We start from the raw sequence: 25384 nt of genomic DNA on the forward strand, positions 1-25384 counted from the left end.
AATAATAATAATAATAATAATAATAATAATAATGGAATAACAAAGATTTGTTTCACTTTTCTGGCCACATATTTGAAAACCAGATTAAAATATACCATTTGATTCAATTTGAATCAACCAGAGAAACCCAGATAAAAAAAATAAACCTTAATTAAAAAAAAAAAAGAAAAGAAAGAAAAACCCGGAAGAACTGAAACAGCAAAATTACCAATTTCGCCAGCAGAGTGACTCCTCTTGTTGAATGAACGATCTCCGAAGGGGACCGGAAACATCCGCTCCTCTACTTCCTGGTTCCCCGGTCCGCCCACAGTCAGCTGTTCCTCCTGTTTGCCAGCATCCGCCGGTCCTCCGCGGTCCCGCAGCTCCGTCCAGGATGGGTGAGAACGACGACAGCGACATTATCGAGCACCACGTCGAGGAGGAGATGGAGAAGAAAGCAGCCCGGATCCGCGGCTTGTCCTCCCCGCTGCTGGACAGCCTGAGTCCGTCCGAGAGAGAGGGCCACAGCAGCACGCAGTCCTCCCACAGACTTCTGGCCTACAGCGATGCCCTCATCTCCATCATCGCCACAGTCATGGTGAGAAACAGACTCCGCGTCATTGCGACCCTCTCAATGCAAACACAGGAGGTTTATTCTGTCGAGCAACATTTTTTACAGAGAACATTCCTAGAAAAAGAAGAGGTACAAAAAACAGATAAAACACAATAAAAGAAATAATCAACCCCCCAAAAGTTACAAACTTGGTGCCTGTCTTATGTCAACGAAACTGTGCAAAACCTTTTTTACGTTTTCTGTCTACAATGAGTTAAATGTAAATTTAGATTATTAATATTGTTATTATTATGCAGATAAACAATTTTTAAAGTCATAAAGTATTTGTTTAAAATACATTGTATGGCCCGAAAGTGCAACCAGCTTAACGGTTTAACTGTCATGGCAAAAAGTTTGATCACCACTGGATTAACTAGACTTAATTAAGCCCCTTTTATTGATGGTTAATAAAAAAAAAGAAGAGGTAATTTATTCTCTATTTTAAAATAATCAGAATTTATTTTAGCTGATAATCAATAATCTACATTTTGGTGTAAATATGTGCGACACAGATGCCCAGTTTCTCTGAGGGACTCTTCCAAAACCAAACAGACAAGCATAGGTGACAAAAAATTTGGTGGTGTAGTTTGGCCTCCTTCCACCAGAGGGAGCTGCATGGAGCTGTTGATACAGAAACAAAGATGGCGGAACCATACCATAACAGGAAAGAGAAATGGTCAGAAACAATTTATTCAGTCAGTATTTAATTCAGCAATGATAGAAAATAATGTTTATTTTGTTCATTTATTTTTTTTAGTTCAGCATATTATGAAATAATTTGCGAATGTTACCAGAATAAAGTTATTCTAAGCTTTGATTGTCATCAAGATCTAATGTGATCAGCTGGGAAAGTCACTGTGGTTCTTTATTACAAACAGAAAGAGTTTGAACAATTGTTTCAGTTCTGCTGCTGATAGTAATTTGATGCTGACGTGTTCAATGATTACATAATTATTTATTTGTAAAACTGATACCAAAATATAACTTTACTAGATGACAAATATTCCTCATTTTAGCACAATGAGAAGACTGCTTTCTCATAAAGTTACTACTTTGTTGCCTTAGTATTTATTCATAATAAAGTCGTATTTATTATTACCAATTATTTCAGTTACTTTAATTATTATTCAGTTTTATATCTGAAGGATAAATCTTCTAATCCTGACTCTTATGTGCAGATATTGCCAGTCGCTCACACCAAAGTGGAAGATAACGAGGTAAACCTTATTATTATCAACTTGAATGATCTTTATTGTACGTTTAAATCATGTTTGTTACACGTTTCTGTCTGAAAAGTTCTCTATAAATAATATTGATTGATTGGCTTGTGCAGGAGTTGAGGGAGAGCGTTCAGCTGCTGCTAGCGACGAAGATCGCCGTTTACCTGATGACCTTCCTGATCGTGACGGTTGCCTGGGCCGCTCATATCAGGTATTTACTTTCTCTGTTCACGTTTCTTTTTTTACTTAGATTTTTTTTACCAGGTTTCCTTATTTGGTCTTTAATTTCCGCAGGTTATTCCAGGTCATTGTTCACATTGACGATTGCCTCGCTCTGCTTAACCTTGTGAGTAGAGCCTCAGGTTTGTTGACGTTTTTCTACCAGACTTTCTCTAAGTTTCACTTTTCTCTTGTTTTGTTTTTCTTTCTGTTGTAACTCAGGCCTGCATGATGCTGATAACCTTCCTGCCGTACACTGTGAGTACCAGGCTGGTTCTGAATGCGTTTACGTTTGACTAAATAGATTAATTTTCCTTCTGCTTTGCAGTTTTCTTTAATGGCGACCTTTCCTGAGAACGTCCTGGGGATTTTACTCTTCTGTGGTTGTGTGATGGTGATCGGGATGATCCAGGTGAGGAAGCTGAAGCGTTTCCTCGTCCTTTATCGGCCCGGTCCCAATTCTTACAGTCTTAATCTAGAAAATATGGCAAAGTTCACAAAAACAAATCTGTTTTCAAATCTAAAGTATTGAAGTAGTTTTGGTTTCATGTGTGGATGTGACTTTTCATGTGACTTTGAAAAAAAAAACATCTTTCCTGTACATATAAAACTTATTTATTTATTTAGTTGTACTTTTAGCAGCATAAATGCTGACACTGTGACCTATCCTGTCACATTTTTTTAACCTGCACACTCAAACCCGAATGTTCGCTTTGTCTGAGTCCACACTTCAGAGGGCGCAGAAATCGGTCCATTTGCACCGTGTGTTCACCAACTCTTCACATCCTGACCCAATTTCTGCGTTTTCCAGTCGGTGATTGTGCTGTACGCCTTCAGCCGGCCCTTCCTGCTGAACGACCAGATCCAGATCTCAGAGAACCTGACCTACTATAAACATCACATCCTCAAGGTCATCATGAGGATTCCCATCATGTGCTTTTTCGCCAGCATCTTCTCCTTCATCTTCTTCCAGCTGGTCAGCACCAAATCTGTCCCCCTTAAACTGTTTTCACATGCAAGTAAAAAAAGACGGTGGGTAGTTCAGAAGTTTTTTTGTTTTTCAAGGCATTTGCCGACTTGCCGTGGATAAGTGTAGGTGTAAAACGCCGCTTGTTTCTCCTGATCATAAATAATCAGACGATTTTCTCATCTGAAGGTTTTTAATTTGATTCCCAGGAAATCTAGTAGAAAAAAATATTTTTAAACATCCATGACTGGATCCGATCAGCGTTTTTTTTAAACCTTTCTGACAAAGTTACAGACGGCAGCTTCCACATTTAAAATTCAGAATTTTGAGTTTTAATGTCATTCTTTCAGGAATTAAAGTAATGATTTCAAGTCTTAGTCATAATATCAAGAATAAAAGTCGCACTTACAAGTTTTAGCTACGCGAATAAAAGTAAATTTTGAGAATAGGTCATAATTTTAAATTTTAAAGTTTTTATTTTGTTTTAGTGATAATGTCAAGAATAAAAGTCATTATCTCAAGTTTTAAAATCACAATTTGAAGAATTCTAATTTTAGAATTAAAGTTTGACTTTTAAAGTCTTTATTTTAAGTTCTGTAGTCATAATGTCAAGAATGAAAGTCACAATTATGAGTTTTAAAGTCGATTTCGAGAAGAAATTATAATTTTAAGGTTAAAAACATGAATTTTTGGCAATAAAAGTCATTATTATTGATAAAACTCAATTTTGAGTTTAAAGTAATAAATTCAAGTTTTAAAGTCAATTTAAAGAATAAAGTCATAATTATGACAATGGAACAAATAATTTTGAGAATGAAAGTCATGATTCACCTCTTCACAAAATAACTCTAAGGAAGTTATTATTATTGCTTCATTCTCAAAATGACTCTGAAATCCAAAATTAGAACTTTGTATCTGATATTCCTGATTTTTAATTCATAATTATGATTTTGAAAGTTAAAGATACGGCTTTGTTTCTCAAAATTTGGGCTTTTAAACTCAGAAAAAGTCATTCTGACTTCCTGTGTGGCTTTTATTTTTGCCAGGAATGGGTTTCCGTAGTTCTGTAAGCCTCCCATGTTTCACCACCTTTTAATAGGTTGTTGAGGTCGTTATAATTTCTGCCATGTTTAATAGCCCTGTCCTGATGTCTTCCAGTCTTATGTTCTCCTCGCCATCATCATCTTCCTGCCTTACATCTCCCAGAGCCTGAAATGGTGCCGCAGCAAAGCGATCGGTAGGAACAGGCCACCGCCGCTCTGATGGCGCTTCCTTCCTCCCTCTTATGAGTCTCCTCTGCTTCAGGTCAGGTGGAGGAAACGCCGGACTCCATGTTGTTTTACACGTACCTTCCCAACGAGCCGCTCAGCAAGGAGCGAGTCGAGGCTTTCAGCGACGGCGTTTACGCCATCGTAGCAACGCTTCTCATCTTAGACATATGGTATGCTCTGAGGCTAAACAGTATGTTTTACATATTTGTTGAAACAATCACTATTTTGTCAGATGCTTGAGGCAAATAATCCATAAAAAAAATAACAATAAAAATTGAGCCCTTCTGGTTTTTCAGAGTCTGAACTCTTATATACACTGCAAAAAATCAAATCAATGATTTTTGGTCTAGTTTCTTACTATTGTCTCATTTCAAATGTAATAACTTACAAGTAACTTTTTAGCTAGAAATAGTCAATAATTCTTTATATTTGTGAAATATTACTGGCAGATTATTTTACTAAAATGGAAAAAATGTTCTAAATGAAATAATCTGCTAGTAGGTTTTTAAATATCAATATTAAGGAATTATTAACCTTAACAAGCTGTTATATCTTGCTGGAAAGTTATTTGTAAGTTAATTTGTCTTATCTCAAGGGTACTTAAATATTTGCTCTGAAAAATTACTTTAAGATTTAGAGTTTTAGCTGTGAGGAGGCGGGTCTTAGTGCTGTTGATCCTCATATATCCAATACAATTCAGTTTATTTATGTAGACAAAATTCATTACAAGTGTCTCGTTTTCATTGCATGCTCTCCAGTTAGTCCTAGTTATCAAACAGTATGGTACACGATGCACAATTAAATATTCAAAGTAGATTAAAAAGTTTTCATCTAAGAAAACTCTGGAGCTAGCAGAGCATGTTGTGAATGCTAAGGCTAGTTAGCATAGCCACCGCTGATAAGCAGTTTTTCTGTACCGGTGAGCTGTTTTTCCGCCATTAGCACATTTAGTAATGTGCTCTTGTTCTTGAGGATAATTGACAGCACTATGACCCGCCTCCTTGCTCTGATTAGTTGGTTTTGATTCATTTCTTAAGACAGTGGAGTAGATTGATTTCTTTTTTTTTCCTTCCACAGATTTTAACAAAAATGTTTATTAAAAAAAGTCACATACTTGATCTTTACTGGAATTTGTGACTTTAATGATGTTCTGTTTAGTGGTATGACAAAGTAGTGTTTATTTGGCTCCATGTTTCAGTGAGGACAACGTTCCGGACCCAGCGGTGGTGCAGAAGCAGTTTGGCGGGAGCCTGATCGCCGCCCTGCAGGCCTACGGCCCGGAGTTTCTCGCCTACTTTGGCTCCTTTGCCACCGTCGGCCTCCTCTGGTTCGTCCACCATTCCCTCTTCCTCCACGTCACCAAGGCCACGCGCTTCATGGGCCTGCTGAACACTTTCTCTCTGGCGTTTGTTGGCGGTTTGCCGTTAGCCTACCAGCTGACGCACGAGTTCCCGCGCAACTCCCAGAACGAACTGGAAGCCATTCAGATCAGCTGTGTGATCGTTTTCTTCGCCGGGATATTCCAACTCTCCATCTGGGTGGTGGCGCTCTACAACGAGCAGGAAACCTTGCACCCCTACGTCTGGTACGGCGGACGGGAGCACGTGTTCATGCTCGCTAAGCTAGCTCTGTACCCCTGTGTCGCTTTGGGGACGTTTTTCCTGTCCTGCATCCTGAGTAAATTCAGCACCTCCATCTTCCACCTGATGGAGATCACGGTGCCTTTCGCCTTTCTTGTGCTGAGGCTCCTGGTGCGCGTTGGGCTGGCGCTGCTCCGCTTCATTTTCTATCCCAACCGGTCTGACCTGACGACCGTTGTGGACAATGAAGCGGACGAAACTAGAGTGCCGTTCAATGCTGTAGTTACCTAGAAGTTCCCCTATTGGGTCTGAGGAGTATTGCTGCTAAAAGGTTTGGCCACTGAAAGAAACCCTGGTGGGTTTAAATCCATAACAAAGTGGACAGAACCTTCCTTCTTTTCTATTAGCTGTTTGTTCATATCTGGAGCATAAATGGGATTGAACGATGAAGGCGAAATCTGGATCCTAGATGTAAAGATAGAAATGGCACTAATGGAGTTAGCCAAGGTTCATAAATTCATTCATTCATTTTTCTTTTCAGTTACCAGCTGTGTGACTAGCGGTCGATTTAACCAGAGGTGGGTAGTGTACCCAAAAATCTTACTCAACTTAGAGTAGCATCACTGTAACATATTTTTACTGAAGTAAAAAAATAGCCGACCAAGAAATTACTTAAGTAACAGTAAAAAGTACAGGATAGTAAAAGTACTCCTGGAAGTACTCAAGTGAATGTAGCCGGGTAAATGTAAGCATTTACTACCCATCTCTGGTTTTATTGAATCCAAATTGATTCTGTTAGCATGTTTATATTTCAATCAGGATCTGAAGGTTTGATTGGAAATCTGTTTTCTGAGCCAAATTATTTCTTATAGGATCAGTTCAGATAATCAGTGGTGAGAGGTTATGAGACAGAAACCTACCTTTCCTTGGTATTTGGCAGAATTGTATTTTATGTGGTATAATTTGGTTCTCCTTTAACCAGACCTGCAGAAACTGAGTCATGATGGCCTTTTTTTTTATTTATTTTTTATTTTGCATAGTGCAGACTCTTGTTTCCTTCCTGATCCAGTTTGTTTCTGCATAGGCTCGCTGAAGCTGGTTACCTTTTCTGCTAAATGTTTTTCTCGTTCTGCTCCAGAGTGACACTGAATTTGGTCACTGCGGCTGCTGATCTCTGCCATTTTTCAGATTTGAGATTTTTTGGAGGCCTGAAGCAAACGACGGAATCTCCTTAGGAAATTAGCGGCACTTTGACCAGGAAGTTGGAAGGTCAGTCTTGGTTACGTCAACAGCAGGGGCGGCGTCAGAGTCTGTAGTGGCGAAAGAAGATGAACCAAAGAGAAACTTTGGAAATGTCTGGTTCATGAAAACAGTTTTGCACAATGACATTATAAGACAGGCATACAGTTGATTATTTTCTTTTTTTTGCGTTTGTAGAAACATCATTATAAATGTATGATCTGTTTTTTTTGTACGTCTTTTTCTTTAATAAGAGTTTAGTTATCTGTAAAACATGTTTCTCTCCATCAACCTCCGATGGTTGCAATGAGGTCAGGGGCCGCACAGAATCCTTCAAAGGGCCACAAAAGGCCCCCGCGCCACCCTTTGGACACCTCTAGGGCAAATCTATTGTTCTTTTGGTTTAAATGAAGATGTCAAGATTTAAGGAAGATACTAACTGCTCATAAATGCTCCACAGAACCGAACTGGAAGCTTTAAAACCTGCACTGAAAAAGTAGAGCCATAAAACTCATCACTGCACTGTTTTATATTGATTTCGTACAAATTCAACGACTTATCGATCACTTAAATTAACATTTAATCAAAAACTAAACATCAAATGTTTCAGAGAGAAAACAGAGTTTTTACTGTGTTGCATCAACACTGGAACTGGAAACGGTTCCCTCCTTTTTCCGCCAGCTCATTTTGCGTTTTTATTTTCTTCTATTATTTTTCAAATCAATGATGGTTTGGATTTGATATCAAAACAACTTAAAGAGGGATCCTGTACATTTGACCAGCAGGGGTCACTGTTATCTTAAATAAATGCTTAAAAACTGACATTATCATAAACGTTTTAATACAAAGTGGATTTAAAACCAACATGCACTTTAATTAAAACCTATAATATCTATTTTTCTTTGCATTTTGACTTTATTTTGTATTTGTTTGCAACCTGCACTGTTTTCCATTCGGATCCAGGTCATGTTGAGACAGGACCTTTTCTTTATTTCAGTGAAGAACCGAAAAGCCATTAAATGTTTGGTTGCGAAACGACGTCCAGTTCCTAAATATGAATCTTTGTGGCACATCATGCAGATCAATAAAAATGAACTGTCAAGCTTTATTTTTGTGATTTGTCGTCTTTAAGGTCACAATAAAGTAGACGTTTGCTTTAAAGAAACAAATTTATTCATTTCTTACAGTAAACTGCTTCATGTCATCTCTAAAACATCAGTGTTCACTTTACACATTTGCGTTGCTCGGTTCCTTCAGTAGAAGATAAAGATTTGATCCGAAAGGCTAAACGTCGTCATTTCTGCAACCGATCAACCAAAACAAACCAGCAGCATAAAGTTCAGAACCGAAACGTTTGGGTCGCAACAGCTTTGTGCTTTCAGGTCTTTACATTTATGTCTGCACGACCGTTATGTTCATAAATTAGGTTGAAAAAATAAAAAATGAAACCTTGAGAGAGCTGCTGGAATTAAATAATTTTTTTTAACTTGATTTTGTCTTGTGGCTGTCAGAATCTGTCACTGTCAATTTAGGGCTTTTTTTTTGACAATTTGGCCACACACTGCAGAAACTCAAAATCTTGCCAAATAATTTTGGTTTAGTTTCTAGTGCAAAATAACTTCTTACACTTGGAATGAGACAAAACCAACTTTTTAATAAGATAACGGAGCTTTATTATTGTTTTGAGTCAATAATTCCTATAATATTGATGAAAAAGTTCTAGGTCCACCTGCAAATTATTTACTTATAACATGGCAAAAATTTACTTTTTATAAGTAAATTACTTTCTTCATCAATATGAAGGAATTATTGACTGAAAACAAGCTCTGACATCTTGCTAAAAAAGTTACTAGAAAGTGTTGAGCTGCTGAAGTGAAGGACTGTCATGTTTTCTGTACATTTCACCTGCAAAATCTGAAAAATATTTTGTATTTTGCCAAATAAAAATGGAATCTACTGCTACATTCAGATTCACATTTTTACTATTAAAACAAAATATTTATATGGTTTTGGAGATTTTTTACCAAACTTCTGCAATAAAATAGAAATAAAATCCTGACCTTTCCCTTTAAGTATCCCAGAGGCTCTCTGCAGATTCCGTAAAAATTAGCTTAAAATGTGTAAAAATGTAAATAATCGTGTTGCAGATTTTGCTTCAGTGTCTGGAAACAGCAGCAGTTACAGAACATTTACACCTGGTCCCGATAATCTCAGAGGAAAACACTCAGAACCGCTTAAACTAATAAATTAGAACCTTCAAGAACAAAAACCGACATGTGAATTAGCTCTCTGCTTTGGGTTGTTGTTTTAGAGAAGGATCCGACTCACTGGCGCCCCCTGGACGTCCCCGGAAGGAAGTGAGTGTTGATCAACCTTTGGTAAACATTTCTACCCAGGGAGATCTGGTTTGGATCCGAGAGCGCGGTAACAAGCTCTGTAACGACCCGACTGGTAGACATGGAAACAGCATTTCTAATAAAACCTACAGATTAATGTTGATGCGTTTACTGTACAGAGAAAACAAACCGCACCGATGCTTCACACCGTCTTACATTCATAATTTACTCTTACAAACATTGATTTGATGTAACCCTCCCTTCTCAAATCAATTTGATTTAACCGTCCCGCAGCACAACCCGCCTCCACCTTACAGTGCAACCACAGACAAAGGAAGCGCTTAGCCTTCATTAAAGGAACATTTCATGTTTAAAGATGGATCAGAAGATAAATTCCTGTAAAGCTCACACAAAAGCATGTTTTGGTGAAAAAAAAAGTAAACTTAAAAAATGTGGCGGCTATTTTATTTTTTACTAAATTCATTTAATCTGTAAAACCATAAAATATCATTCAATTTTAAGAGATATTTTTACTTATTTTAGAGTTAAACGAAAGCTTAAAATCTCTGAATAAAAAATTCCTAAACTTTAGAAATCTGACTACATTTCAAAGTAAGAGAGCAAGCGAAAATTAAATCCATCCTGTGATTTTCTTGCAATATGGGGAAAAATAAAATAATTTTCACTTATTAGCTAATTATTTAGTTTAGAAATCTGTTATTTTTGTCTTTTTCATCAGGTTTGAAATACTTCAGATTTATTAAACTTTCTACATATTATTCAGTGGCAAGAGATGGAAGTATCGCTCAGAAACGGATGAACTCTAAATGTTTTAATATGAACTCAGAAATGTCTCCACTTCCCATTAAAAATGTGCCAACGACACAATGAAAGGCTAAAATTATATTTTTGAGTTTAATAATTACAGCAGGGTCAACCGCTGTCAGCTTCCACAGTTTCCAAATGGATAAACTGGAAAAAAAACTAAATTTTTTTTTTTAAATAACTGAATTTCTGAGAACTGAGCCGAGTGCTGCCACCTGCTGGTGAGGTTTTAAACTGCACATATTTCTCATTTACACGTTTATTAAAATATGAGAAAACAGATTTAATCAAATCTAATTATTTCAATTTGTCAAATAAAATATTTATTTTAAACTACAATAAATGTAATAGTTCCACCACATTTTTACAAGCATAAGATAAAATGTTCTCAGTATCAAGTAACAGTTTGTACATTTATGGGTTTTGCTTTATTTTTATTATTTTTTCCCCTTAATATCCTTTTATTTTGTTAACTGGTGAATATTCATGTTGCACTTCAGCACAAGAATCAGTAAACAATAGAATAAATTATTTGATGTGAATTTAACATGTAATGACTAAGTTTTACATCAAATCATTTCACCTACCCGTTTCATTTTCAAATATATTTATTTTTAACTAAGTAAACCTTTTACATATTTGCCATCCTATATATTTTTTAATGCAACTAATAAATAAATTTAAATGCCCAGCAGAAATGGAATAAAAATAAAGTTTTAAAAATGGTAATGATTCAAATTACTGGGTAAGATTTATAAATATTTAACTTTTTATTAAATGCAAACCTGTTTTTTTGTTGTTTTTTTTTTACGTCTGTATGTAACGGTGGTTTGTAAATAAAATCACAGTAATGGTGTAATCACAGCATCAGTCAGCTCAGCCTCCTTATTGTTCATTAAAGGTTTTATAATGCAGTTTTACAGTTTTAATGCTTAAAACAATATTTTACCATAAAGTAAAAGGTGATTTATCACTGAATTTGGGAGAAAATGTAAACCTTATCAATGTGTGAGCTTTACAGGTGTTGCTAGGTAGATTTTAAAACTTTATTTTAAAACAGTTAATCTATTTTGTGTTTGTTTCTGTTCAGATAAGCTACTCGGGTTTAGATTAAAGCTCGCAGCGCTGATCTCCTAATCCCACTGCAACTCCTAATCTTTTCAATCCTTTTCTTGAAGTAAAGCTTTACAAACATCACCGCCTCTCAATAACCTCGGCTAAAATCTACATGGCTGCCTGTTAAACTTTGTTCATGCTAAAGGAAATTAACTCTTGAGTTGCGTGTCATTTCTCACAACTTAAAATGCTTTTTTTCTTTTCTCACAGCAAATCTCTAAGTAAATATATATATTAGGTATTTGTTCAGCTAAATATTCACGTATATTTCTGTACAATATATTTCTTCAAGTGTCAGATGTGCAGATGATGATCTACGATGCATGCCTGCAGTCGATTCGTTTCCACCAACGTTTGGTCAGAAACCTAAAAGCTACCAGTGGAAGGAAATGGAGTTAGTGGCGCCGCTGCATGCGCCACTGCATGCTCCGCCGCTGCATCCGCCGCCGCTGCATCCGCCGCCGCTGCATGCGCCGCCGCCGCATGCGCCGCCGCCGCATGCATGCTACATGTGTGGATGTGCAGAGCGGAGTCCGTGAACCAGTTCGTTCTGCTGGTGGAAGTTTCTCTTAACAGTTCACATCAGAAAAGTCAGTGCAAAGTTTGTCGTTCTCAAACAATCCAAGCTTCTCCTCGTCTTCCTTCGCTGACGCTGGAAAAGCGAGTGAAGACGGTCAAAAGCAAACCGGCGGCGGCGACTTCCGGATTTGGTTTGGTACTTTTTTTTTTCTTCCCCCTCAAGAGTCACCTCAAATCGAGAAAGTTGATGATGTGTCTGGGAGTAACACACAGTGCAGTCCAAAGGTGCATGTGTGTGTCTCTGCGTGTGTGTGTGTGTGTCTCTGCGTGTGTGTGTGTGTGTGTGTGCTCGTACTAGCTATGGAAACCGCCTCACACTCTTCCTGAGTGGGTGTCACTCGGCCCGGACGGCCGGCGGCGGCAGCAGACCCCTCTCCTTCAGATGGGAGCGCAGGATGTGGAAGATGCTGAGCTGCTGCTCCGGCTGCAGCATCAGCAGCTGCTGCAGCACTTTACTGGGGTTCGGACCTCTGCAACACAAACGGCCCAGTCAAAGTAACACAGTGCAGAGAGAACCCAGCAAACGTAGCGCTAAGGCTGGTAAAGATGGGCAAAAAGCCTTCAAATAGATGTGTCTTCTAGTGCAGATGTAGAAACTCAATGGAAAACCCAAATTCAAAAATAAAATAAAAATATAATATATTAAAATGACACAAGAAAGGAAAAGAATAAAAACCAGGGAACGATATAGGTGTGAAGGTGAGAGAGGAAGGAAGGAATGAAAGTAGGAGACTCGGTTACAACGAAGAAAAATTAAAGGGAGGAAAGAAGGGAAGAAGGAGGGAGGAGGAAAGGAGGCACAACAGATAAGGGAGGAGGGAAATAAGGAAGAATAAAGGAAGGAAGGAAACAGAGAGATTTTCACTCATTCGTATTTACAGACATTTTAATCCAACTGATCAACGGTCAGAGTTTGCCGACTTTGACCTTGTTGCCTACCTGACGAAGCTGGCGATGTAGACGTGGGTGAAAGTCGCCATCAGGTACTGACAGTCGAAGCGGTCCATGATGCCACCGTGGCCCGGAATGGTGTTGGCGAAATCCTGCAAGAACAGAGCATCCCATGACTTTTCCATGATCCTCGTACAACAGGTTCAGAGAGAAAAAGTGTATGACTGAAAGATTAACTCCACAAAGTTGTAAAAGTTCACGACTTCAGGCAGAGAGGGAGGAGATACTTTTCTTTTGAGATCAGTTTTAATTCAGGCATTCAGGAAACCAAGGTTCAGGTTAGATTAACTCGGTTCTCACTATGGCTTTAAAACCAAAACCCTCCAATATTTGTCTTTTCTCCCCAATTAAAAACACAAACATAATATTATTGTGAATTTATTATAATTTCCTGCACCATAGTAATAAACTGAACAGACTTCATAAACAGACTTTTGATTTCATGTTTACAGTGATTTAACGTATTGGGTCGATTGTTTTCTATTTAATGGATAATGGTCGGTGTGACATATTCTATGATATCATTCAACAGCAGGGACAAACAGAACAAAGTCATTTTGGTCATTCTAACTTATCTAAAACAAGAAAAGTTTAGTTTTATTTAAATTCAGACAGTGAGAGAAAAAAAAATTAGAGGAGTATGAAAATATCTAGAAATAACACTTTCCAGTTAATCAAATGTTAGATTGTACTTTATTTAGAAACTGTGCAGTTTGAATATCAAGCACTTTGCAAACATTTAATTAAAATTCAAGCATTTTCAAGGATTTCAAGAACCCAGATGAGCCTTGAGATCTTTCACCCGTCCTCTAGGTAAAACAATCCATGAAGGGAACATACGATTTTTACAAGACTATAAATAGTTTAAAAGGGATTTAGAAAAATTATCATGTTTAATTGCCTGATTTACCAAAAATGGAGATGATCTGCAACGACAGGCAGCAATTTGAGTGATCAATCAAACCCTGAGAGGTTTTTCCTGACAGCAGGTGGCGCAGTTTTATCTCCACGACACAGCAGAGAGTTTGTGCTGCTGTTTGAGCGATTTGTCAAAAACTCTGCTGAGCAAACGGTCTTTAAATAAAACCTCAGCTGAAGCAGCCCGACCGATTCCTGCAGCGTCTCACCTCAAGTCAGGACGACAGTAGCAAGTTTAACGTCCACATTCAACATGTGAATGTTTAGAGTTGAAACAGAATAAATGAAACACATTTCACTGTGTGGCGTTTTCTTCATGCTACACAAATAAACATATTTAGTTCGTCTTCACAGGCTTTTACTGACAGTAAATCTCAAGGACGGATTCTCAGAAGAACCGGGGAACCAGATGAAGCTTCATGAAATGACATGTTCCTTACTTTGATTTTGAACGCTCGCTTGAAGCCGCTAGCGAAGAAGCCGCCGAACGGCCCGATGAGGGAGGCGAAGGACGACAGGAAGATGCTGTGGATCTGGAAGGGGTAAAGGTTCACCGTTTTCTGAAACGGAAACAAAAAAAAACACGATTTCATGATTTTATTCGGGACATTCTGGAATAATAGCGTGGATTAAGAGCCAGTCTCACCCAGCTGAGTGTGTTCTGCAGCGCGGCAGGGAGCGTGTACTCCTGCATGACAAACAGATCGGAGGGCTCACATTCCACCGTGAACCTGTTGGTCTCACTGTTGAACTCCACCGGACACACAAAGTACTGGAACTGCGACAGGAGGTAGGCCAGCTGAGGGGAAGAAACAAAGACGTGAGTGATGGGCCTGTTACGGTAAATTTTGCTGATGATAAATTGTCCCAGAATTTATAGCAATAAATATTCATATTTTTTAGGTAATACAAACAAAATAGTCCTTCAAAAAGGACTAGCAGAGCCCAAAGCACCAGACTGAGGAATTTTATCATCTAGTTTTTGATAGACAGAAAAGAGAGAAATAATAAATCATCCAAATTCAAACTATTGAGCTTGTTTTAATTTATCATCCGATTAATTGATTTATTGCTTATTGGGGCAGGCCTAGTCAAAGATATGAGGAAACAGAGAAATGTTGCACTAATAACTTTTGGAAAAGATGCTTTTCTGAGATATAATCTCAGTCCTAAACTAAATATTAAAGTATGCAGGTTATCTGTAGGTATAAACAAGTCAAATTTAAGAATTTATAAATTTTCTTTAAAGCCACCTTGAAAGAAATTCAGAGATAAAAACACTAAATTTAAGGGATTTTTAGGGTTGAAAAAATGAACCTTGTCTGGCTAGTTGGCAATAAATATGCACTTTATTTGCAATTTGAGAATTTTAAGACCTGTGACTAATTTATTTAAGGCCATCTTACCTTTTTCAAAAGACTTTAAGACAATTTAAGGCCTTAAAAATGTTTTAGATACATGAATGTAAGACTTTTTAAGGGTGTGTGGACATCCTCTGTATGAAAACCTCTTCAGTAGTTGCCACACGATTCTGAATCTGTCAATAGATACAACAATAAAGGTGATTTTATCTATGCACTTTGGTTCTTTTTTACGTATTTAAATCTGTATTTCATATTCCCGTGGTTCTCAAACTGTGTCACGGGCATCATGGGTTGCTTCTAGGTTTTTTCAAAGTTTGATGTCTTGCAGAAGTAGCAGTGATGTAGCATTTATTTGCTTTCTGTAAAACCCAGATCTTCTTCACCCTTCGGTGGGTTCTTGGAAACCATTGAGGGGGAAATGCTGAGCGCGTGATGAAGCTGTGACAACTTAATTACTCACAATGAAGCCAAAAACCACCGTGGAGAAGAATCCGCCGATGAAGCCCTCCCACGTCTTCTTTGGCGAGAGCTGCAGGGGAACGAAGAGAGAACAGGAAGTGAAAAGATGTTTTCAGCATCAACAACGTTGACGACGTTTCTATCCACTTGGTGCCACCATTAATCCACTGCTTGTGATCCGAGAGCAACCGTTTATTCACGCGGTACTTTGATCTGACTCAGTGTCAACAAGGACATAAAAACTGACTTCTGTTTCATTTTAAATATTTCAATCTAGTTAAAGAAGTTGAGGTTAAAACGCCAAGGTTTTCATGAAGACTTTCTAGCATGTCTTCACTGAAAGACATTTAAAAGGAGAGATGGGATCTAACCTAAAAAGTAATTTCAGAAAGTGTCTTCTCTAAAAAAAAATAGAATAGCATGACTTAGTTTTACAAAGTTGCACACTTGGCTTGATTAACCTTTTTTGGGCCAGCGCCCCCTGATCCATTATCCAGGTCCCTCACTGCCACCATCAAAGGAGATGTAGGCTACTTTGCACTGAATACTATCTTATTATTAATATTACAAACATTACTGTTGCTGTCTTGATGTTTATTGTTTCTTCTGCATGTAAAAACCTCTGAGGAAGACACAACTTCCTTCTTAAAACAATGAAGATGTGAACAAAATGGTGAGGCGTCACATTTCAACCCTTGCAGGATTATTTTGTGCCTTTCTAGGTAAATGATGTAGAGTTTGATTAAAGCATACTAACTGAATCCACCCTGAGTGAATCACAAAACTTAAGGAAAAAAGCTCTGTGGGCAGATAAAACCAGACGTTTGGTCATGATGCACAGCTGGAGGAAACCAAATGCAGCATATCAAGTGGAAGGAATAATAATTTGACAGATGATTTGAAAACCTTGAAGTCATTGATCACCATGAACTTCCATTAACACCAAGTGTAAGGAAGTACAAGATAAGCAGCTTAGATTCATGATTAGTCAAGAACCGAAGGTAATCGGTTTTTAGGCTTCAGACGCCCTCACCTGAAATTCTTAATGCCAATCAACGAAGGTGACCAAAGCACTTCACAGGAAAAGTCACATCACAAGAAACATAGACCAACTGAATCCAACGAGAAACAAAGAAATAAGAAAAATGGTACATGGTGATAAACCTCTGTATGAATTAAAAAGTCTTAAGCTTGGACTTAAGCACCACTTGCTCTGATGAGTCAGACGTTAAAACCAACGATTCACCGGTCGCAGCTGCCAGTCACAAGCCGAGCTTAGTGAGCCGACTGAAGTCTTACGCTGGTTTAATGGCGAATCTCCAGACTAAAGTCACGTTGTTGTTGCTGACGCTAAATTAGTGAAACACGAGGTCACCGGTTGGACAGCTGGGCCCAAACGAGGGAAATAACAGGACAGAGATTTCACTCAGCTCAAGATCTAAAACATGGAAATGTTGACATAGAAGAAGCTCATATTTCTTGCTGAAAACTTACTTGGAAGCTACTTTTGTCTTATTTCTAGTGCTAAGATATTTTACCAAAAGACTTTATGTTGAGTATAAAAGAGATTTCACACAGAAATCAGCTACAACTTGCATTTAAAAGAAAAGACTTTACCTTGATAAGAGGAGTTCTCCCAAAGAAGAATCCGAACAGATAGGCCATGATGTCGTTGCAGATCACTATGGAAATAGGAACAATGTACCTAGAAAGCAGGAATTTCAGCTACAGTGAGCGGGAACTGAAGTCACAACAACCAAAAACAAGACAGTTCTGAATCATAATGACTAAACATTTATTCTACTTCAATGATTTAATTAATTAAAATCAGTTTCTATTTGGTGATTGCTACCACAGGACACACAAAAAAGAGCAGCACAACACTAGTGATGGCACATCATGACTGTCTGTGTCCTGCTTACCAGATCATTCCTTCAAACAGGTTCTGAATGACAAGGTGGGACTGAGTTACCACAATCAACAGGGTCACATGGGTCCAAGCAAACTGGAATGGCAAACACAAAACACAAACGCCACAGTTTCACTGCACTGGAATGTCGTTGTGCCCGTTCAGAAGCGAGCGCGTGTCGGAAAAAAATGGAGTCCAGACAGGTGAATGACGCCGGCGGAGGGAAACAATCAGAAACATCAAAATGAAGCGAGACACGCAGGCAACAGATGGACAACGGAGTTCACACTGGAAATTTAGGATGCATGGACAAAATCAAACTGTGATACTGCAGCATGATGAATGCAGTACAATACAGGAGCAAGAATCAGTCATATTTTGAAAATAATCAACTCCAGGCGCATGATCAGCATGAATGAGTTCTTAATTCGGGGGTGTAAATGAGTGATGTCAGCTTTTCTATTTTCAGAATGGAACGATTATGCAACATTCAGAAAACAAGAGAAACTGAGCACGAAAGCTTGAATTTACTTAAAACATGCACTGCAAAAACACAATCCTACCAAGTATTCTTTGTCTAGTACACTTGAAATGAGAAAAAACTAAATTACAAGAAACTTTTCAGCTTGTTTAAAGTTAGTAACTCCTGAATATTCATGAAAAACTACTAGTTGTACAGGCAGATTATTCTACTAACAAATCATTTTCCTATAAGTGAAATAATTTGCAGATAGAACAATAATTTTTTCACCAATATTAAGAAATTATTAAAACAAGCTCCTACATCTTGCTGAGACAATACTTGTAAGTTAGCTTTGTCTTATTTCAAGTATATTTATTTGCACTAGAAACTAGACCAAAAATATTAGTTAATATTTTGTGTTTTTGCATGCTTTCATTTAAGCTTGCATTTTTGCAGTGAACAGCATAATTCTGGATTTTAGATGCCTATTTTTTGGCAGAATTCAGTCACAGATAAAGTTCATTCTTAAACTTTCCACTGATCTGAAGGACTTTTCTAACGTCAGAACCAGCAGTGTTCGCATTGAAAAATAACTAATCTTGGCATTAGTGATTACAAATTAGAGATTTGGCATTTAATACCATTTATATTGTTATTTTATGACCTTGTGCAGTGATTGTCTGACCCACGTTGTCAGCGGTGGCTGATAAGCTAATTTAACCACCTTCTTCACGTTAATCTGTCAGGGAGTTGTGTGTGGGTTGCCTTTTTATTTATTTTTATTTTAGCTGAACTGAAACACACCAAATTCTACAGCACATCTACATGTTAAGGTTGTCATAGTCAAGCTAGCATAAATGAGCTAATTCATTCCCTCTTGCTAACTTTTCTTTTCAATTGAAACTTTTTCTTGACCTGTGAAATGTGATACTCTGGAATTTTGTTATCTAATTTGTTATGTTGACAATTAATTATTGACAACTGCGTCCCTTTTTCATCTATATATAAAGTGTTCATTTAAGATTTAGCGCGTTATGTTGACAACTCGACAGCTAAAGCTAACGATAGTCATGGTCAGCAAGCAGGATCCTGCACGTTGCAACATAAATATTTCCTCATAATATTAAGCTTCAGGAAAGGCCTTTTCAAAACCCTGACCTAAACCCTGCGGAAAATTAGCAGACTATGTTTAAAAGCCGGGTGGTGCCCATTTAAACAATTAAATGCAGACCAATTCTGCCAAGAATAGCATTAAAGTATCCAGCTAGTTTTATGCCAGTTCACTGTTAATTGCAGAAATTCAGTGTTACTGCTTTAAAATAACTTCACTAGTGCATAAAACCAGTCCAAAAATTAAAGTCTTCTCAGTTTGACATCATGAAAAGCGGAGAACAGACAAAGAGGATGGACAGCAGGTCAAGTGAAGCAGAGGAGATGGTTACTTTGCTGATACACACCATGTAAAACTGCAGGCGGTAATGTTTCTTCACTAAACTCAGCACAAACATGCAGAAACCTGTGGAAGAGTAAACAACATGCTGTCAGTTTTACTCAGCAGTGTACAGTAGATTAAACAACAGTCTGCTCTGTGCTGTAGGGAGTAATGTGAACCATGCATTTGATTAAACAACTTCATATGTTCACTGACGTACTAAAAGTTACGTTAACAACACAATACCTCATTTAAACCTGCATCGTCCCGCTATAAACTGAAACGAGAGCTGCTCATGCTGGTTTATGCATCTTTTTTGCGTCTGATTACCTTTAATACAACACTGACTTGCTGTCAGGCGCTCTGGCAACTGTCTGATAACTGTATCACTCCACTCATGATGCCACCACTTACGCCTTCTGGTTCCTGGTTTTTGTATCCCAGGAAAGGAAAGCAGGATGCTAAGACGAAAGACTCGTTTTATTCTGAAATATTTTCTTTGTTATCAATATTTTATTTTAAAAATTGTGTCAACTTTTTACATATTTAACGCAAAAACTCACCTGAGTGAAGTTGGGCCCCACATTCTTCAAATATAACAAAATTGGCGCAAAGAAACATTTTGTTAGCTCTGAAGAAGATTTGGGGGGAAACTTCACTCAGGTCAAAAATGGAGGGCTGACCCAGCGCCCCTACGAACCGGCTCTGCTCGTTTACTGGGGAATTTAATTTAGTTTAAGGCTTTTCTTAACGCATCCTCACCATCAGTGCTCATAATTTCAGAGGGCGCTGCATGTCAGCTGGTATAAATCAATAAACTGTTCAACCAGCAAACGAAAGTTCAAAAATAAAAAAAAGTAAAAGGAGGATATGAATGAGCTCACATGATTGTAAATCAGAGTTTATGCTCCAAGTTTCCCAAAGGGATTTGTTTGGGGTTTTTTTTCTTCACAAAACCAACACTGTTTGAGAAGGGAATCTGATTCAAAGGGGTCAAAGGTCATGGGTTATTCCAAGATGCTGAAGGCGACTCACCTGCAAGGTACAAAGTGAAAGAAATGAAGCGGTGATAGCGAGACAGGAACTGCAGAGGCTCCTCCCTCCGTACCAAAGCCCCAAAGTAATCTGCGAGCGTTTCACCATAGAAGAAGTAGTTGACACAAACCAGGAAGTACCTGAGGCAGAAAGCACAGTTCTGGTGCTAAGCTATTGTTTGGGTTTCTGTCTTGATCTGCTGCACGTTGACCTACAGTCAGTCTGTGTGTGTGTGTGTGTGTGTGTGTGTGTGTGTGTGTGTGTGTGTGTGTGTGTGTGTGTGTGTGTGTGTGTGTGTGTGTGTGTGTGTGTGTGTGTGTGAGAGAGGTGGCCTTGGTAGAAAAAAAAAAGTGTTGATTTACTTCCAGCATGGCAGTGATCTTTGCTCTGATCTTTGCATTGTGTGGGCGTGTATGCAAAGTGTCAACAACAGCAGCTCGCGCGCGCGCACACACACACACACACACACACACACACACACACACACACACACACACACACACACACACACACACACACACACACACACATACACACACGCATACACACCAAAATATGCAAATCTCACAAACTGTAATTGATACTATTTTAATTTAGATAGTAAACAATAGAATCATAATTAATTTTCTGTTTAGTTATTTATAAAAGGAAACAAAATTTTATGCTCAAATTTAGAGCATGTTTGCGTTGGAGATTTTTGTCTCGTATTTGAAGCTTTTTCTGATTGGGGAAAAGTTTGGCGGAAAATTATTCTCCACTATAGCAGCTCCAGAAAAAAGTTAGACACATTGATCAAATTGGAGATTTTAAGAGTATTTTTAACAATGTGGATTCAAAATATTTTTTTTTTCATACCAGATACGATTTTTCTCAATTCTGTTCAGGGCTGAAACGATTCTTCAAATGATTATTAAAATTCGTAGAGGAAAAGTTACTGCCTCTAAGATTCGTTAATTTATGCTCCATTATTACTTAGTGTATTTGAAACAAAACAATTTACAAATAACTTTTCAGCAAGATATAAGAGTTTTTTTAGAGACAAATATTCCTTATTATTGATTAAAATAATAATATATTATTGATTAGCTCCACTGGAGGATTATTTCACATATAACACAGAAAAACTTTTGTTATAAGTGAAATATTTATCAATATTAAGGAATGATTGACTCTAAAGCTCCTTTATTTTGCTGAAGTTATATGTAAGTTACATTTCATTTCATGTGCATACAGAAAATACTTGGGAGGATTTATTGTTTTTGCAGTGCTTAATTCTTAAAATAAAAATAATTTTTAATTATTGAAATAATTTGTATTTTAAGAATTATTTGCTTAAAATAATCTCCTATATCTTGATGAAACATTACTTATAAGTTAGTTTTGTCTTATTTTAAATGTACTAAGATATTTACACTGCAAACTAGACTGAAAATACTTCTGTAAGATTTTCTGTTTTTGTAAAAAGTGGCTTTTATTTCAATCATTCCTTCTGAGTTGTATGACAAAATATTAGTTATGCATCAGTGCAGGAATAGCTGCATCAGCTGTAGCTGCAGTTTGAATCGATTTTCCTCACCAGCTCAGAGTCCTGAACCAAGGCAGCTCATAGGAATGGTAAACTCTGTAGCCGATGGTGATTATCTCCTGGAAACACTTGATTTGCACACCCATCACCTGGAACACAAGCACAATTTTTAATTTATTAAAGCTTTTTTGAGAGGCAAAGTTTATCTTAAATTCTGCCAACAGCTTTTACTAACATCAAACTTTCAACTTGTACACAAGAGAGTTTTTTTTAAATTAAAGTTTTATGACTCCTGTGTGATTCTTACCACAAAGATGAGCATGATGGGTCCCATGTAGATCATAAGGAAAAAGCTCGAAATCATGCAAATGGACAGAAGTCCTCGTATCCAGTAGTTCCTCCATCTGGGAAGAATTAAAAGCTTTTAGAGAAAATGCATGGCTGTTATATCAGATTCATCACAAGATCAACAGAAGAACCATCAAATTCACATTTCAACAGAGAATCGTGATTAGCAGAATATTTGAATCGAAATGGGGAAAATATTAATGTCAAATGAGATAAAGAAATATAAGAGTTATGAGAGTAAATGTTTAGATGAGATTATTACATCAATATTTATCCTGCCAAAGGTGATTAATAACAGGTAATTGGAAATCAAACTAAATCGCTACTAATTAAAAACTGTGTTTTCTATTTACTCTGGTTTTCTTTCTCAAACAATATGATGTGAAACATTCGATTTATTATTATTTTAATTACAAATAAAGGACAACTCAGACTGTTTTCCTCAGAAATCTGACTTCTGAGGGAAAAAAATGAAATAAGATTTTTGAGAAGAGAAGTCAGAAATCTGATGGAAAAAAAGTCAAAATTCTGAGAGAAAAAAACTCAGAAATTGAGACTAGAGAGAGAAATCTGAGATTAAAGACAGAAATCTGAGATTAAAGACATATCTCAGATTGAAGAGAAAAATCTGACATCAAAGTCAAAAATCTGAGGGGAAAGAAAATCACCATAAAAACTCAAATTTGAGGATAAAAAAAGTCAGAAATCTGATATTAAATCAGAATTTTGGGAAGAAAAGAGATAGAAATTGACATTAAAGTTTTAAACTCTTATCGTCCTCTTCAATAAAATCATCTCTTCCACATTCCTGTGTAATGTAATGCAAAGCGTGCTTGCAGGGAAAAGCTTCATATTCCCACAACACTGTGCCATGTTTGTAGCTCTGAGGCGACACCTTTCACTGCGAATCAAAACACAGGATGTGACCTCACAGGAGCCAAACCGGGGCGGCCGGAATGGAGGAGAGAAACCGCTGCATCAGGAGAAACGCTCTGACTGCTGAGTGCTCACTATCCTCATAAACTCTCTCTCTCCTGCAGTCTTCACCTCCAATCCATTCATCCCTCCTCTGCTGCGTCATTCATCTTTCAGTTCAATCCATCAAGGTCCCGATGATCACTGAGATCTAATCTAACTCCAGCTTCGGGTTCTTCTCCCGCTCTGCAGCGGCGCCCTTTGGCTTGATGAACCTTTAAGCACCTTGACCAGCGGTCACACCCTCCGCTCCTTCGCTTTACAACAGAACAGCCCATTGTCGAGGACCTTTCCACTCGATAGCGTCAATATCTCTGCTGCCTTATGCATTTATCTTGTCAGACTCTTATCTTTCTTCCCATGTCTATCTCCGTCAGGCACCAGCGAATCAAAACAAACTCCTTGTCTGGGACAAAATGACATTTCTGCTTCTCCTCAAGCATCTGAATGATCATAATTGTCAAGCCATTAGGAACAATAAACATTTAATAAAATGAAACAATCCTTTATTGAAAGAAACTCATTTGCCCAATTCTGTTTTTTGTTATTTATACAAATTATTGTCATTTCTGTCCTTAAAATACCAACATTTCCACTTCAATTTATATTTTGGTCCTTCTGATGATGTAATTTTAAATATTAAATGACTGATAATTTGATCAGTTATTCTGGCGATTAATCAGATTTTAAAAATGGCCTTTAAAAATAGGAAGATGGATTTACAGAATTTTTACTGAACCACTTCGGCCTTTTCATACAATATTAGACATACATTAAAAGAGAAACAAACAAGTAATTAAATTTTCTTCTACTTAAGAAAACACACATTTTATTGCCTACAATGCAATAACGTAGCATTCCTCCAGTAAATCTCAACTCTGCAACTTAAAACACATTTTTTTCTGTGAAAATAAATTCATCAGATACGAGGCAAAATCTTGCTTAGCAATAGGTTGTTGTTGGGTGCCCAAACTGGAACTGGATGCATCTCTGTGTTTGAGGAGGACGTACTTGGGTTGAAGCCCCTCCAGAGCTTTGTTCAGGCATTCTGGAGTGTTGTCCGTGTCCGCTGTGGAGGCGGGAACGTCCGGAGTGTCTGTTTTGGAGTCGACGTCACAGTCTCCCTCAGTGTCGGCTGACAGGCCCAGCCTGTCGTCGCCATCGGCTTCCTGCCAGAAAACAAACAAACAAACAAACAAACAAACAAAAAAGATCAATATTTAAACTCCGACTCAGAAAAAAGCTCCAGAAAGCATGTAAAAACAGGAGAGATGAAATCACGTAAATATCGAGAGGGTACCAGAGTTAAAAAGGAGAAACTATTTAAAATTGTTTTTCTCAGGATTGTGAAATGAAATCAATGCAACTAGCAGAGTGACTGCTGCAGAAGACAATATGTGCTTGTAATCAATGTCTCCAAGGTTACCAAAGGTCACCTCCAGCATTTGGGCTGCTGCAGACAGAAAGAGAGAAAAGTACATTTCTGCTCAGAAAGTTTCTAGAAAAACAAACTTGGACATTTTAGAGCTGCACAAGTCAAAATTTTGCAAAAAAAATAAAAAATCTCAAATGTTGAGATTAATCTAAGAAATGTTACAAAAAAAAAACTTTGAAAAAACAAAAATTTGGCAGCTTGAAATTGGGCTTCTGTCTCTTTAAGAAGTTTTTCCACCGAGACGCCACGCCTTCAGCTCATCGTAATATACTTCTATTATCCCATTGACAAATATTCTCAGAAGCGTTTGACTGAGAAGTGGATCTTATGAAAATATTACCAGATTTGCACCAGCAAAGAATAAAAAATATACTTTTTTAATTTTCAGTTTCAATTTGCAGCACCGAGTTACAGGAGCCCATGTGCATTAATACATGTGATTAAGAACGTTAATTGTGCGCTTGATGCAACACCATTAATTGATCTTAACGAGGTGAGGCGGAGATTTTCCCCCTAAAGGAACCAGCTGCCTTTCCATTTCAGCGCTGCGTTTCCATCCTTAACTAGAGACTCTGCTGTTCCTCCTCGTCCTTCTTTTTTTTTTACCTTTCCTGGGCTCTTTTACT

General features: G+C 37.6%; 2 protein-coding genes across 2 annotated transcripts in view; one reads left to right on the forward strand and one right to left on the reverse strand.

Moving 5' to 3' along the window:
* Positions 1 to 8196, forward strand: tmem175 (transmembrane protein 175). The gene is made up of 10 exons (XM_055039406.1): positions 1 to 577; positions 1771 to 1809; positions 1926 to 2023; positions 2107 to 2158; positions 2254 to 2289; positions 2360 to 2443; positions 2843 to 3007; positions 4157 to 4235; positions 4304 to 4439; positions 5468 to 8196. The coding sequence occupies exons 1-10, from the start codon at positions 242 to 244 to the stop codon at positions 6138 to 6140; spliced, it is 1698 nt and encodes a 565-aa protein (XP_054895381.1). The 5' UTR covers positions 1 to 241; the 3' UTR covers positions 6141 to 8196.
* The window catches only part of cds1 (CDP-diacylglycerol synthase (phosphatidate cytidylyltransferase) 1), a 23367-nt gene continuing 4709 nt past the window's right edge, over positions 6727 to 25384 (reverse strand). The window contains exons 2-14 of the mRNA XM_055039407.1: positions 24335 to 24492; positions 22308 to 22404; positions 22052 to 22149; positions 20476 to 20615; positions 19466 to 19524; positions 17559 to 17641; positions 17254 to 17341; positions 15638 to 15706; positions 14460 to 14612; positions 14254 to 14373; positions 12884 to 12987; positions 12240 to 12414; positions 6727 to 7159 (exon numbers count right to left, since the gene is read on the reverse strand). Coding sequence (XP_054895382.1) covers positions 12279 to 12414; positions 12884 to 12987; positions 14254 to 14373; positions 14460 to 14612; positions 15638 to 15706; positions 17254 to 17341; positions 17559 to 17641; positions 19466 to 19524; positions 20476 to 20615; positions 22052 to 22149; positions 22308 to 22404; positions 24335 to 24492 — 1305 coding nt within the window. The 3' untranslated portion in view covers positions 6727 to 7159; positions 12240 to 12278. The remainder of the gene's footprint in view (positions 7160 to 12239; positions 12415 to 12883; positions 12988 to 14253; positions 14374 to 14459; positions 14613 to 15637; positions 15707 to 17253; positions 17342 to 17558; positions 17642 to 19465; positions 19525 to 20475; positions 20616 to 22051; positions 22150 to 22307; positions 22405 to 24334; positions 24493 to 25384) is intronic.

The sequence above is a fragment of the Poeciliopsis prolifica genome, unplaced genomic scaffold (assembly GCF_027474105.1).
Source record: "Poeciliopsis prolifica strain line A6 unplaced genomic scaffold, Auburn_PproV2 SCAFFOLD014, whole genome shotgun sequence".
Taxonomy (NCBI): Eukaryota; Metazoa; Chordata; class Actinopteri; order Cyprinodontiformes; family Poeciliidae; genus Poeciliopsis; species Poeciliopsis prolifica.

What these genes read in the sequence shown, in the direction of transcription:
- tmem175 (XM_055039406.1), top strand. Translation starts at nt 242, where the DNA reads ATGAACGATCTCCGAAGGGGACCGGAAACATCCGCTCCTCTACTTCCT. An exon ending in CCTTCATCTTCTTCCAGCTG is followed by an intron (nt 3,008 to 4,156) that starts GTCAGCACCAAA and finishes GATGTCTTCCAG; the next exon opens with TCTTATGTTCTCCTCGCCAT. An exon ending in GTGCCGCAGCAAAGCGATCG is followed by an intron (nt 4,236 to 4,303) that starts GTAGGAACAGGC and finishes CCTCTGCTTCAG; the next exon opens with GTCAGGTGGAGGAAACGCCG.